Source organism: Anastrepha ludens, chromosome 6 (genome assembly GCF_028408465.1).
Source record: "Anastrepha ludens isolate Willacy chromosome 6, idAnaLude1.1, whole genome shotgun sequence".
Taxonomy (NCBI): Eukaryota; Metazoa; Arthropoda; class Insecta; order Diptera; family Tephritidae; genus Anastrepha; species Anastrepha ludens.
This window is the reverse complement of record NC_071502.1, coordinates 117,441,372-117,456,716: the sequence shown is the minus strand read 5'-3', so window position 1 is coordinate 117,456,716 and position 15,345 is coordinate 117,441,372. Positions and strand designations below refer to the sequence as shown.

Sequence of the window (15,345 nt, the reverse complement as noted above, 5' to 3'; positions counted from 1 at the left end):
TGTGCGCTGGAAGGTCTTTTACTAAATTATGCACCGTAATTGTTGGAAAGCTCCTGAAAGTGTGCTATAAAGAATACTCTGTTAGATGCATAAGAACATTTGTGTGCTGAATATGCTGTGGGTTAGAGAAAATTTGATCTTCTTTTGGGCGCTAATCAAGAATTCCAAAAAAATGTATAAATTGAGGAAAACAATAAGAAATTGTTTAGGTTTTGTTAAAACTATTTCTAAACAAATTTCTAGATACTTACTTAAGTAAAAAAAGTTACTCCCTCAATGAAATCAAATAAAAAAAAAAAGTATTTTTTGATTAGGTTTACGTTTTAGGTTTAGGTTTGGCAACCGCATCGCACATAGAGAAAACGAGGCCACTTAGACCACGAAATGGGTCCGTTGTGAGCCGCGGGGGCTGGGCTACATTTCCCTTCCATATTAAACCATCCTGAGCTTTTGACAAAGCGTAAAAGGTTGTAGATACCTAAAATGTATAGATTATCTATATTCTTTAAGAAGTAGGATTTTAAAAATCGGTTCCTGCTTTGGCTAGAGCATGAGCATGGGCAAAAAAGGTCTTGAATTTTTTTCCAGTTCCTCCTCATTTCTGCAGCTAGGACCGAAATCATGCGTGTAAACGCCTAATCTCCTTACATGATTTCCTATGAGACAATGTCCTGTGAGGGCCCCTACTAAGGTCCTGATTTGAAGTCTACTTAATTTTGTAAAGCTCTTGGACAGACGTAATTTAGCCTTGGCCATGTTTCCCTAGCAATTTCATACACTAATCCATCTTTGATTTGCAGAACTGATGAGAAGCTTACAAGTTGCGAGAGGTATCTCCATAAAATTACTTATGTATGGCATACAGGTACCTTCTCTTGCAAGTTGGTCTGCCCTACAGTTCCCTGGTATATCTCTGTGGCCTGGAACCCAACATAAAATTATACGATACACACTCCTTGACATTTTTTGGAATGCATCCAGGGCTCTTAGGGCAGCTTAGCAGTCTGATAGAATGCAGATATCCGTTGATGATATTCTGTTTATCTTTAACCATTTTAAAGCTTCATGAATAGCGTTTATTTCCGCTTGAAAAACACTACAGTGATCCGGTAGTTTAAAGGATTCGCTAATAGAAAGCTCTTCGCAAAATAACCCTGATCCTACACCGGTGTCCATTTTAAACCCGTCCGTGTAGATCTTAATGGGTGTCTTGGGTGTTGGATCTTCTTCAAGCCATTCCAGCCTAGAAGGGATTTTCATTAGGAAATTCCTTTCGAAGCAAAGAATGGGAGGGCGACAATCACAGTCAGTGGGTATCTCCGTGTAGATGTCTAAGAAGGTTGAATGTCCATATGTGACACTCCTCCATTGTGAGCTCGCTTTGTGCCTTAAAGCGGAGCAGGCCGCTGAGTATTTGCAGAAGAGATCTAGGGGTGGCAGATGTAGCATGATATCCAAAGCCATGGATGGCGTGGTTTTCATGACGCCACATATTACTAATTTCGCTGATCTCTGCACCTTATTCAATAAATTAGAATAGGTTCTTTTCTGCATAGCACACCACCAGACAACAATTTCAGGCATTATTTAATAAATAAAAAATAAAAAGAGCAATAAGGAAACCTAAGTTTTTGCTGAAAGAGAATTTATTTAATATTTTATATTCAATATTTGGTGGGCTGAGGGTATGCTTTTCATTGAACTTAGCTGAGTATATGAAAACTTTTGTGCGCTGAGCATTAGAAAATTAATAAGTACTTTCAGGCATTCTTTAATGAACTCAAAAAAAAGAAAATAAAATAATATAAAGAAACCCTAGTTTTTACTGAAAGCTGCTTTATTCCGTATTTAACGATATTGTGATCTTTAATTTTTATAAAGTAACTAAAAATATGCTCTCTATTCATCTAGGATGTACTTATAATAATATTTGGGCCATACTCGAAGGCTTGAAGAGATAGGAGTTCATAAATAAGAGAAAATATTCTATTTATTTTGTATTAAACACCTTTCATTCAACTCTCTGTCAATAAAATAGTTCAAAAATTAAAACAAAATTTTTGACAGGATAATACTTAGGCCCTGAGGGGCTAATCTCGATTGAAGACACTGTAAATATCTCCTTATTTTTCTTAGAGGCGACAGAATTCTCCAATTATATCTCTATTATCTCTGCTAGCCTATCGTGGAAATGTTACATATATTTAAATCAATCAAAAACTCCAGGTATACAATTTTATAGTTCATTAAATTTTGGTATAATAAATTGCAAGTCTAAAGTGGTTAAAAACTCGGATTTATTTATTTATTTATTTTGTTTTTTTTTTGGTAGCGGACTTGCGCATTTTCTCCACATAAAAATATTTCGAACATTCGTTATGTGGAAGAAAATTGATAACATCGTCAAAAATAAAATTATGAAAAATCAACGCAAATCAAATTTTTAGGCACCTAAATCACAATTTAATGGCCTACAAAACTACATAGTCACAATTTTTTGTAAATTCTAACCAAAAATTTAAAATTTTTATGAACATTTTTTGAATTGTTTAGAGTTTTGAACAAAGTTTGAAACATTGAGTTTCGTGGTACTTGTTTTTTGAAGTGAAACTTCTTAGGCGGCGATGAACGAGCGAGAATGGAGACTAAAATTTCAAGGCCATGCAAGGTTTTGGGCATTTTCGTTTCGCGAGAGAGATAAAAGATATAACATAGAGGAAATGGAGAGAGAGAGCTTTACCTTATATATATCTGAGATACTCTTTAGGCTATTTTTCCTGAGTTTTTCCTTGTGGTTGCTAATTTCTAGTGACAAATAACACTGCCTACTTGTTGGCGCTTGTTTGTTGGTGCAAACTTGTAGGAAATATATTTTTGGTGCCTACTGTTTGGGGCGTTTTTTGGTCCCAATTTTTTTGGTGCCTACTTTTTGGCGTTATATTTCCTTGGTGCCTACTGTTTGGGGCGTTTTTTGGTCCCAGTGTTTTTTTTTTTTGGCGTTTATTTTCGTGTCCTGGCTAGTGCTTGTGCGTATTATAAAGTGCTATCCATTCCGGAGTCGGATTTATTGGTATTACCTTGCGGTATTTTGAGCCGTTGCTGTGGTCCTGGAATCGCTGCGTTTGTGTGGGTGATAAACGCTCCGAGTAGTGCGCGTTGTTGCCACGGTTTGTATACGGCGTTTACCTACACCGGTCGACCCTTCTCCGTCTTCTTCTGTTATGTTTACTACGTTGCACGCACTTGTTTTTTGTATTTTGAACTGCATCTCTATATAAAAAATATATGGATAAAAATGCATAACCCGTCAACAAAAAAATTATCAAAAATCAACGCGAAACTTAATCGACTTTAAACGGACACATTCTAACCAAAAAGTTTGAAATTCGATTTGATTTGATTTTTTTGTAATTTCATCCACAGTTTTCGTTAAGATGTAAGTTGTAATTAGTAGTAAATAAAAATTTTATAAAAAATAAATGAATAGTCAAAAATTTGCAACATCTCACGCTGCCATTCTTGTGAACGCAAGTGTACATATATGCAAGCACAACGCCTGCCGAAAAAATGCAATTGGCTGCGAAATTAAATACAGCCTGCTGCCGGGATGATCATTAACAATCCTGAAAATAATTGTCCAGCCAATTCCCCTACACAAATTTGTGTTCTCCGTTCCAAACAATTTTTGAAAATTTACAAAAGATTTTTTTTTAAATAGCCTGTCTATTCAGTGCAGTTACGTGCATACAAATATAGGTGCATGGAAGTTTAGTGGTATTCCAAGCCCAATTCTACATCTCTTTACTCGTACAACTGAGTCGCGGAGCCACATCAATAGGCCGCCCCTCTTGCCTCCACCACCCTTCGCCGCCATGTCAGCCAAAAACCACACATACAGCCCGTGGTTCCAAAAGCACTACTTCTCACACCAAAGCACTACTGAAACTTGCCAATATTTGTATCTACAAAAAAATAACAATAACAACAAAAATAAATGTAATGAAACACAAAAGCCGGAAAAACGACACCCAATCAATTTATCCAACAGCTTCAATTCACAGTATGCAAGTTTTTTGTTTAATTCGTGGCACTATTTTTTTTCTTGTTTTTTTCATTTCCTTTTCTCTATTTTTTTTCATTTCTGCTTTTTATTTACCATGATTTTTGACTGCAGCAAACATTTAGCTGCTGTTGTCTGTTAATGCACACATTTGTTGCTCTTACTTTCTTTATTTCTTTGCCACTCTCAGTTGGCAATGAAAATGTTTGCCGGTTGGCCATTCGTTCCTCTATTTGCCATTTGTGCTCGATTGTCTGCGTTGTCTGTGAATTTGCACTCTGCCTGTGCGTTTTATGCTTGTCTGTCCGCATAATTTGCCTGCCAGCTAAAGCTGAACGCGCTTTGTCTGTTCACTGTTCTCTGTTCTCTGTGCCTATCTGTCTGCGTGTCTGCGTGCCTGCCTTGCCAGCCCTTTGCCTGTGTTTGAGTGAATTGGCCTTTTTTGGGCATATCAATGTGAACACATTGTTTGCACCGCCGCCAATGAAGTGCACCACTCATTGCACTCACCGCTTATCTCTTTGCCAATTATTTCAGTTGAATGAATTTGCCAGATTTGGTATTTTATTTCCTTTTTTCCCCCTTTTCTTCCGGTACTTGGGCGGCTGGAAATTTGCAATTTGTGTGCCCTGAAACGTATACCAACACATATTTATAAGGAATAGTGGAATATGTGCGAGTATTTGTGGGAAGAGCAATGCCGATCAAGGAAGTAAGAATTTCAGAAATCATCCGAGAGAGTTCTTGGTCTTTCGCATTTTGATAGAATATTCGTAGTATTTATCCTATATTAACTTAAAGTATACCAAAACCAGGAGGAGATGATTGGAGAAAGACAATCGGTATAGGCAAAATAACTTGGCGCGGCATTGAATAATTTTTTTTTACTAGCAAGGTAGTTGAAGGTATTTTTGTATTTTTTTTTTTTTTCAATACTCGTAATTAATTTATTTTACTTCCTTTTATTTTATTCTTTCCTTTTATTTCATTTAGAGGGGTTGGAGCTTCAGATCTTACTTAGATTCGCAAAAGAGGCAGGCTTATTACAAGAAGCCTACTACAAGAAAACGTAAGGGTCTAGCTCCATCTGATACCACTAAGGACCAATAGGACTATGTGATGGCTTTCAGCCACCCGGTCAACCTAACCTTACCTAACCTTTATTCCAGGTTATTTCAGGATTTTGGTACATACCAAAGACATTATGGACAATTTTTATTTTATTTTTATTTTTTATAATATACTCTTTGCTTTTATTCTTTTATTTTATTTTATTCTTAAATTTTTGCATATTTTTTATTCACGGACGTTTTTTGTTTTAATCCTGTTTCTCTTTTCTTTTATTATGTTTTATTGTAATATATATTTATTTAATTTATTTCATTTTTCATTATTTTAATTTAATATACGTTCTTTTAGTTTTTAATATTTATTAATATATAATAATTAAAAGGAAGAACCAAACCAATTTAGTTCAAATATTTAAAGAATTTGCATTTATTTTCAAACAAAAAAAAATATTTAGAGTACTTCGCAAATAAAATCACATCATCCCAATATCGAAACACGAAATTAAGAATAAAACATTTGATACTCCGAATACCAGCGACGCCAAAAGTGTTGTTTTAAGAATTCAACCATACGCCACCGACTTAATCCAGAAGTAGCGAAATCAAGTAAGTTTTCATCAGGAATATTAAGAGTTGGTTCTACAATTAAAAAATGTCCTGGTGTAAGTGCGTCGCAGTTTTCCTCATCTTCATTGAGCGGGCAAAGAGGACGCGAAATCAGGAAAGCTTCTATTTGATATAAAAGTGTAATCAACTCTTTGAAATTCAAAGCGCGGTCTTGCAAGACACGCTTAAGGTGAGATTTTTTGGATTTTATCCCAGCTTCCCATAAACCACCGAAGTGTGGAGAGGCTGGCGGATTAAATTCCAAGTTGTGCCTTCGCTAGCAAAAAATGCTCTGAGGTTTTCCGGTATTGATGCTGTGTTGCGCTGATGCATGGTGTGCAGTAAACCGCTGGCACCAACGAAGTTTATCCCACATTCTGAGTATAGTTGCGTACATTTTCCTCTACGTGAAACGAAGCGCCGAAAAGCTGTGATAAAGGCCTCGGTAGATAAACTGGAGGCACTTTCCAAGTGGACTGCTTTTGATACCATACACAGGAATATACAAATATGCCCCTTTGATGTTTTAGCATTACGAAGAGCCGATTGGCGTACGTCAATTGGACCAGCAAAATCGACGCCGCTATGCAAGAATGGTCGCGCTGGAATCAATCGCAACGCTGGAATTTGTCCCATAAGTTGTTCTGCTACTTTCGCTGTATATGTAAAGAATATCTGAGCGAGATAATTTTATAATATGTTGTGACATGAACACTTTTTATTATACATTTTTAAGCCTTTTTAAAAAATTTATATTTTCTTTTATACTATTTTGCATAATATAATTTTAATAGTTTTATTTTACTTAATTTTAATTTTTTTTTTTTAATTTTTAATTATTTTTATATTTTATATTAATATAAGTTATTTTATTTTTTATTTGCATGTTGAATTTTTTTATCTACAGTCTGTGTCAGAAAAAAGGAACCGTCTTTATTCATGAAGTATAAAAGATATATATTCAAAATTTTTTTACATGAAAGTATGCACAAAACTACGAGTCGTAATTACTCAATAATCCGTGTAGTCTTCGTCCTTGCCGAGTATAGCCTGGCATCTTCTTCATGCTTTGAACCAGTTTTTCTGCGTAGCTCAGCGACAAACAGAACTAGATTTTGCGAACTTGACGCACGAGTTGCTTTAAGTCATGGACTGGCCTTCCGCATCTAGGCGTTTTCATTGTTCCCCACGCATTCTCAATGGGGTTGGCGTCTGGGGACTGGTAAGGCCAGTCCAATACTGTGATACCATTTTCTTGTTTTGTTGTTTCTCAATGTGTTTTTCTGAGAGTAGTGGTTTTTACTATGTGAGATGGTAGGATGTGTTCGTCGTTTGATGGTGTTGATACTCACATCTATTCCTTTTTTAGCAAGAACTGATCGTGCTTGGCGTAGTCACAAAGAAGGGTCCCGCTTAAAAAGATGGAGGATCACTTTATCCTGCTTTTTTGTCGTCACTCGCTTCAAGCCGCGCTCGGAAAAGTCATCAACATTTTTGTACACTTTATACCGCTGATTCCACATCCCAGCAAACTTTTTTGATTGTTTAATTACTTTTGCAGGCGCGGCGTAAGATAATTTCGGCCCTTTCGAATGCCTGCATAAAAATACCGCCTCAAACGCTTTGTGTACTTCTCACTCATTTTTGTTTGGTTGCGTTTACGGGAAAGCTTCGAACGACATTAACCTGAGTTAGCAGCACTGGCGTCGCAGCCCTTGAGTGGAACTATTATGCAGCAAAAAGCAGAACGAAATATATCTTGAAGTTACAAGAAAAATACCAGTTATTTTCTTCTGACACAGATTGTATGTAATTTTACCTTAATTTAATTTAATTTACATCTTTCTAGTTTTTGAAATTTGTATAGTTTTTTGTAAAAATCATTTGTTTTTTATTTTAACCTTTTACAATTTTTACAGTTTTTTCTTTTTAAATTTTAATTAAGTCATTTTATAAAAAATAGTTTTGTTAGTTTTTACTTGATTATTTGATTTTAATTTTTTTATTTAGAATTTTTTATATTAAATTACTATGCCATTTTTTATTTATTTGCTTAATACTTTTGTATTTATATCTTAAGTGTACTTTATTTGAATTAATTTAAATTATTTTAATTTATTTAAATTAAGTTCTTAAATTTGTTTTATTTTTCTTATGATTATTTTTTTGTTATGTTTTTTAAACTTTTTTTAATTTTAATTCTTTTGCTTTTTATTATATTTAGATTATTTTATAAAACATCATTTTGTTATTTTTTCTTTTTAATGTTTTATTTGCATATTTGAACTTTTTTCTTTTCATTATCTTTTGTTTAATTCATTTATTAATAATAATAATGATTTCTTTTTAATTCTTATATGTTTTTGAAAACTTCATTTTTTTATTAAATTATTTTATTTTAAGCTAGTATGATATTTTCTATTTGTTTTTAATATATTTAAAATATTTTTAAAAGTTTTATTTGCGTGTCTTAAATGTACTTTATCTTATTGTAGTATATTTCATTTCTGTTTTTGAAATTCTTTTCTTTTCTTATGATAATTTTTTTCTTTTGTTTTCAATTTTTTTTAATTTTTGATCTTTTTTTGTTGTATTTTGTCCATTTTATATAACATCATTTTGTTATTTTTTAAATTTGTTAATGTTTTTATTTGCATATTTTAATTGAATGTATTTTATTTAGTTTTTAAAATTTTTATATTTTTTTATTATAATTTTTTGTTGTTGTTTTTTGGCAATTACTACCGTCATTATGTTTCTGTTTTTTTGTTTATTTGCGCATTTTAAGTTTTTTTATTTTATTTCATTTCACTTTATTTCAATTTAATATTTTGCATATAAACATGTCATCAAAACAATTTTTTTTAATTGTTTAAATTAAAAAAAATGGCGAGTATTTTTTATGTTTTTGACTAAAATTGCTTTTATTATATAATTTTGTTATCTATTTATTTTTCTCAAATATTATTCAATTTTTGTATATTTTATTTGCATTTTGTAATTGTGTTTTATTTTACGTTATTTTAATTGAATTTATTCGATTTTAATTATTAAAATTTTTATATTTTTTAATATAATTTTGTTGTTGTTTTTGTTTTGGTTTATTTAAATTATTTCATTATCATTGTGTTTTTCTCTTTATGCGTTGATTATTTGTATGCATATTTTAATTTTAATTCATTATATTTTATTTCAATTTAATTTATTACATATAAAAATTTAATCAAAAACTTAATTTTTTATTATGAATTTTTTTTTTTAGTTTTTAAAATTTTTGATTTTTTTTATATGTTTTATATTTATATGTTTATTATTTTATTTTTATATGTTTATTATATATTTTTGTTACTTATTTATTTTTTATATCTAAGTTTTTTTAATATTTTTTGGTTGCATTTTTTTATATTATTTTATTTTCGGCTATTAAATTTGTTTACTTTATTTCAATAATTAATTATAACTGTTTATTACCTAAGTACACATTGTGATATATTTTACGGTCAATTTAATTTCATATAAATTATTTCTCCGACTGTCTCTCCACTCCATTTGGTTGAAAATTTATATGCCCCATTACTCAAGCAGGCAACAAATTGCTCAGCCACCCTCTGAATACAAATTACTACTAAGTATTAGTATTGCTATTTTTTAATATCATAGAATTCCACACATGCATACATGAATATAATTGCATAGCACTCATGTATGTGTGTGTGTGTGAATTGGTTTTGCTATTGAAGCCGCAGACACATTTATATTAATTTAGTTAAATGCATTTACGCTTAATGCTGTTGTTGTTGTTGTTCTTAGTGAGTATAAATGATTATTGTAATTAGAAGCTTAAATAAATAAATTTGTCAAGACTGCAAAATAAAGAGTGATGGAAAAGTGTTTGCACTTCATGGAGGTAAATAATACTTTCGGGAAATAAAATGTAAAAATTTAAATTATAAATTAGTGTGCGAGAGTGCTTTAGATTTAAATATTAATATGTGCAATAACCTGAGTATTTTACTAGAAATGAAAATAAATGCCTGAAAATGCTGCAAAAGCTACAGCAGCTGGAAAAGCTCTACCATAACAAATTTTGACAACTCAGCTTAGGGAATAACCGAAAATCTCAACCGTCGCATTTGGAGTGCCTGCAACCAGATACTTATTTATATGAACTCGCACACATGTCGGAATATTTATATGCAGTAGGGATGCATGTGTGTGTGTATGTCTGCCTGCATTTTCTTTTGCACACAAAGCACCAACGGCTGCATAAGCAAAACAGTGGTGTTTGAAAACTTTTTTGCGATAGTTGTGCTTGTGCGGCTGTCAAAACAGTGCAGCCTAGACAGACACAACAAATGTTTTCCCTCATTTATCATAAATAACGGCTTTTTGTGTTAATTTTTTTTATTTCAAATTTTGCTTTTATTGTTGGTTTTTACTTTATTTGTAACGAATGTCATGGTCAACATGCCTGACATTGTTTGGTGATTTAAAAAAAAAAAAATGTTATGTATTTTTTTTTTATAAATTTTTTTTTGCCACACATGACATTGCTTGGTTTTATGGCCTTTGCTCTCTACGTTGAGAGGAGCTGCAAATATGTTCGGTAGAAATGAGATAAAATAAAATAAATAAATGAAATACAAAGCGGATTAAAGCAGAGCAGCTAATAAAAATTAAAATTTTTGGTCTTTACGTGAGAATTTGGGAAAAGGAGATTTTTATAATTAAAATTTTTGTTTATTTTTATTTATGTATATTTAGATTTTGCTGTGTTTTATTTTAAGAATATTAAATTTACGTTTTATTAACACGCGCTCGATCCAATAAGAAAAAGTACATTGAAAAAGAAGTAAGTCAAAATGGCGGTTTCAGCCAGTAGCACGGCGTTGCCATAGCTCATGCCAGTAGTACGGCGTTGCCATAACAAAATTAATAATTTGTGAGTTCGCCACATTACTCCCCCCTTAGAAGCATCGCAGCAACAAAAGCAGGCTTAAGACGATCGATGGTAGTTTTGACGTGTTTGCTTCCTATTTGAATTGTATAATATTTCGGCGTTCGACGTAGGACTTTATAGGGGCCCTTGTACGGCGATGAAAGTGATGGTCGAATTGAATCATCTCTGATAAAGACTTGCTCGCAGGACTTCAGTGATGGATGGATGAAGACTTTGGGTGTGGAGTGGCATGCGGAGTCAACAGGTTTCAAATTCTGCATGACTAGGCGAAGCTCAGACAGCATCTCGTGTTCGTTATTCGAAGGTTTGCTGTCTACCCAAAATTCCGAAGGTAGCCGAAGTGTCGTTCCGTAAACAAGCTCGGCAGGGGTAGCCTCTATGTCATCCTTGAAAACTGATCGTAGTCCTAGTAAGATTAAGGGCAGGTACGCCGTCCATCTCTCATGATTATGGCATAAAATCGCTGATTTCAGAGTACGGTGCCATCTCTCAACCATACCGTTTGCTTGAGGATGGTACGGCGTTGTTCGCAGGTGGTTAACTCCCAGGCGTTTTAGAAGTTCTTGAAAAAGAGCGCTTTCAAACTGTCTACCCAAGTCAGATGTTATATTCACAGGAATACCAAAGCGCGAGATCCATACGTTTAGCAAGGCTTTTGTCACCGTCGATGCTGAGATGTCAGGCATGGGAATGGCTTCTGGCCACCTCGTGAATCTGTCGATTATCGTAAGGCAATAACGATTGCCATTGGATAGAGGAAAGGGTCCAACAATATCGATGTGCAAATGTGAAAAACGTTGTGTTGGTGTTGTAATGCGTTGTAGTGCTGCTCTGTTGTGACGAATAACCTTCGATCGTTGACACTGAATGCAATTTCTGGCAAATTGTCTGCTGTCGCGCTGGATGGAAGGCCACACGAAACGTTCAGACATAAGACGTGCAGTAGCTCTTATGCCTGGATGTGCCAAATCGTGTATAGCATGTAAAACGTTTGATCTGAACTTGCTTGTGATGAATGGACGTATTTTGTTGGTGGACGAATCGCAGTATACTTTCCGCAAACTAGAAGGGACAGCAAATTTCGTTAGTTTAAGAGAATGAGTCTTATTACCTGACAGCAGGGACAGAAGCTCATCATCCGTAATCTGGTCTTCAGCTAGACGGTTATAGTCAATTGGTGAGTAGTCGATCGAATTGATTCGCGACATCAAATCAGCGGCGGCGTTATTTTCACCCTCAACGTGACGAATATCTGTCGTTATTTGTGAAATGAAGTCGAGCTGTCTTACTTGCCGGTCCGATGCCTTATCCAGACGCTGATGAAATGCGTACACCAACGGCTTGTGGTCGGTGTAGATGTGGCACATTCTGCCTTCTACCATGTAGCGAAAATGGCGTAGTGACATGTACAAAGCTGTCAGCTCACGGTCGTATGTGCTGTATCGCGTCTCAGCCTTCGTGAATCTCCTCGAGAAAAAACCCAGCGGCTGAATATCACCATCCACCACTTGATTCAGCACGGCACCCGCGGCGAAATTTAAGGCGTCGACCCATAAAGATAATTCCGCATTGGATACGGGGTGTGCCAGCATTGCACACTTCGCCAGCTGTTCCTTGCAGGCTTCAAAATAACTTGAAGTTTCGTCGGACCAAGATAGAGGAGTAGAATCGTTGCGCTTGTTTGCGCCTATCATGTCGAAGAGAAACCTTTGAGTTTCCATTGCATGCGGCAGGAACCTTCGATAGAAGTTTAGCATTGCTAGAAACCGCTTCAACTCCTTTGCGACGGTGGGTCGTTTAAAGTTACGAAGGGCTTCTACGCGACTTTCTAGGGGTCGAATGCCATCCTTGGTAATAGAGTGTCCCAAAAACTCAAGTTTCGTAACCCCAAGCTCGGATTTCGCTGCGTTGATAGTTAAATTATGATCTCGCAATCGTTTAAATACCTGCTGAAGATGTTTTCGATGCTCTTCGAATGATTTCGATGCAACACATACGTCGTCGAGGTACGTAAAAACAAAATCAAGACCACGAAAAACTTCGTTTATTATGCGTTGAAACGTCTGGGCTGCATTTCGTAGACCGAAAGTCATCTTTGTGAATTCGTATAGCCCGAAGGGTGTAGTGATGGCCGTTTTACAGACGTCGTCGGGATGTACAGGGACTTGATGGAACGCCTTCTGCAAATCAATTTTCGAAAAAACTGTGTTACCTGCCAAGACATTTGCGAAATCCTGCAGAAACGGGAGTGGGTAACGATCCGGCACGGTTTGCGCATTGAGCGAGCGATAATCCCCGCAGGGTCTCCACGATCCGTCAGCTTTGCGCACCATATGTAGCGGACTCGCCCAACTGCTGCTTGATGGCCGGCAGATTCCTAATTTCAAGAGTGAGTCGAATTCAGCGCGGGCAGCTGCTAATTTTTCGGGCGAAAGTCGTCGTGGGCGCGAAAAGACAGGCTGACCTTGCGTTATAATTCGATGAACTACATTGGAATTCGTCGTTGTACCCATTGGTAGTGGCCGGGTGATATCAACAAATTCTTGCAGAATGTCAGCGAAATTTGATTCCGCGTTGACAGTTTTTACACTCACCGAAGGTGTCATATGAATTGCGCAAACAGATTTTAATTCGGTTTTACTATCTCGTAAGCATTTCCGCTTGAGGTCGACCAAAATTCCAAAATTACTTAAAAAATCAGCGCCGATGATAGCATGAGAAACGTCGGCAATCAAAAAATTCCAAACGAATTCGCGGCGTAAATTTAAATTTAATTTTAAAATGACTTCACCATACACTCTAATAGGTGAACCATTCGCGGCAAACAATTTTAACCCGGTTGAATTAGCTCTAGCTGCCCTCGTATGTGACGGTATTACTGACACATCAGCGCCCGTATCAATAAGAAAATTAATTTTCGACGAAGAGTCAAAGATACGAAGCCGGTAATTGTTAACGATCTCAGGTTGTTTGCTGGTACCTGAAATCGCTGCAGCTGAGCAGCATTATTGAGATGATTGTTTTTGGGAAAACGCACATGGCTTGCGACACTTCGTTGCTTTGTCGGTAAATGTCCGATGATACCAACAATAAAGTCCCGAAGTGGCATGTCGGTTGTCGCGCCGTACGCTCCTTGCTCGAGAAGGTGACCTTGATCGAAGAGGACGGTCCTTCAAGGTTAAATACTTTTGCATGTTTCGAGTTAATTCTGCGATCTCGCTTTTGAGGTTAGAAATTTCGTTGTGTGTAGACACAACATCCACATGACCGTTTTGCCAATCAATGGATTCAACGATGGAATCAGCAATTTTAGTCTTTTCGTCGAGGGGCACTTTTGCTACTATCACAGCTGCTTGCACATACGGTGGAAGACGCGTTACCCACAAGTCGTGCAATAGGCTGTCGTTGAGCGTGGTGCCAGCAACGCGCTTCATCTCGCTGAAAAGTTCGCTTGGTTTACGGTCGCCAAGCGGCATGTCTTTGAGCACCTTCTGCAGGCGCCGTTGCTGACTATCAGTGAAATGATCCGTTACCTTCTGCTTAATGTACCGATATTTTCCGGTTGCCGGCGCTGTCTCGATGATCGACCTAAGCTCAAGTAGTTTAGGCGGCGAAAGGTTTGCTAAAACGATATGGAATTTTCTGGAGTCTGAATATATGAGCGAAGCTTGAAACCAGAATTCTAAGGCGTAAAAGTAGGCCTCAATGTTCTCTTCACTCATTTGCGGCAGTGGAATTCGTGGTACTGTGCTGTAATTCTCGGTATGCACAGCATCCGGACCGCTATTACCATGAGGGTTTCTTGGTGCTGTGGTATAATTTTCGTTGTGCGCAGCATCCGCGCCGCTATTGCTAATTGCCATGCTGTCGTTCAGAGACATGGTGTGCAAATATTCCACGAAGTCCCACGAAAAGTGTGGTTATGTGGATTTTCGATGTGCGCACTTGCAAACGAGCGGCAGCAATTCCAAGTAAACGGCGAAAATTCAATATAATGTACAAAAATTTGTACGATAGCTTTTTTAAAACGTTCGGGGTCACCAATTTAGATTTTGCTGTGTTTTATTTTAAGAATATTAAATTTACGTTTTATTAACACGCGCTCGATCCAATAAGAAAAAGTACATTGAAAAAGAAGTAAGTCAAAATGGCGGTTTCAGCCAGTAGCACGGCGTTGCCATAGCTCATGCCAGTAGTACGGCGTTGCCATAACAAAATTAATAATTTGTGGGTTCGCCACATATATATCAAGGATTTCTAATTAAAGTCCAACAATTTTTTTTTTTTAATAACAAAAATATATCTTTAAATAATACTAAATAAGCCGACCTGCCAAAATCTCAATTTTAGAAATGCAAAAATTAAAAATTTTGCAAAATAAATCTCTACCCAAACGACAAAATTTTTCATCGAAATTCAGGGTTAAGATAAAAAAATATCCGTTTCCACGGCAGTCGGTTCTACGTGCCCGAAACGACCCGGATTTATATCCGGCCAAGGACTGTCACTTCAGCGGGATTCCCCGTATGTAAGTATGAGGAATCTTTATGCTGCTACAACAACAACAACAGTCAAAAATATCATTAGAAAATACTTTTTAACAAAAAATTACTTCAAAATCTTAAAAAGTTGCAAACTATTGTATTTAA

General features: G+C 35.7%; 1 protein-coding gene across 1 annotated transcript; it reads right to left on the bottom strand.

The window, feature by feature from the left end:
- Positions 1–13,701: 13,701 nt before the first annotated feature.
- On the bottom strand, positions 13,702–14,577 carry LOC128867264 (uncharacterized). Its single transcript, XM_054108374.1, has one exon. The coding sequence runs from the start codon at positions 14,575–14,577 to the stop codon at positions 13,702–13,704; it is 876 nt and encodes a 291-aa protein (XP_053964349.1).
- Between the last annotated feature and the right edge of the window lie 768 nt (positions 14,578–15,345).

Excerpts from the sequence above, each read along its gene's own strand:
- LOC128867264 (XM_054108374.1), bottom strand. The coding sequence starts at position 14,577 with ATGTCTCTGAACGACAGCATGGCAATTAGCAATAGCGGCGCGGATGCT.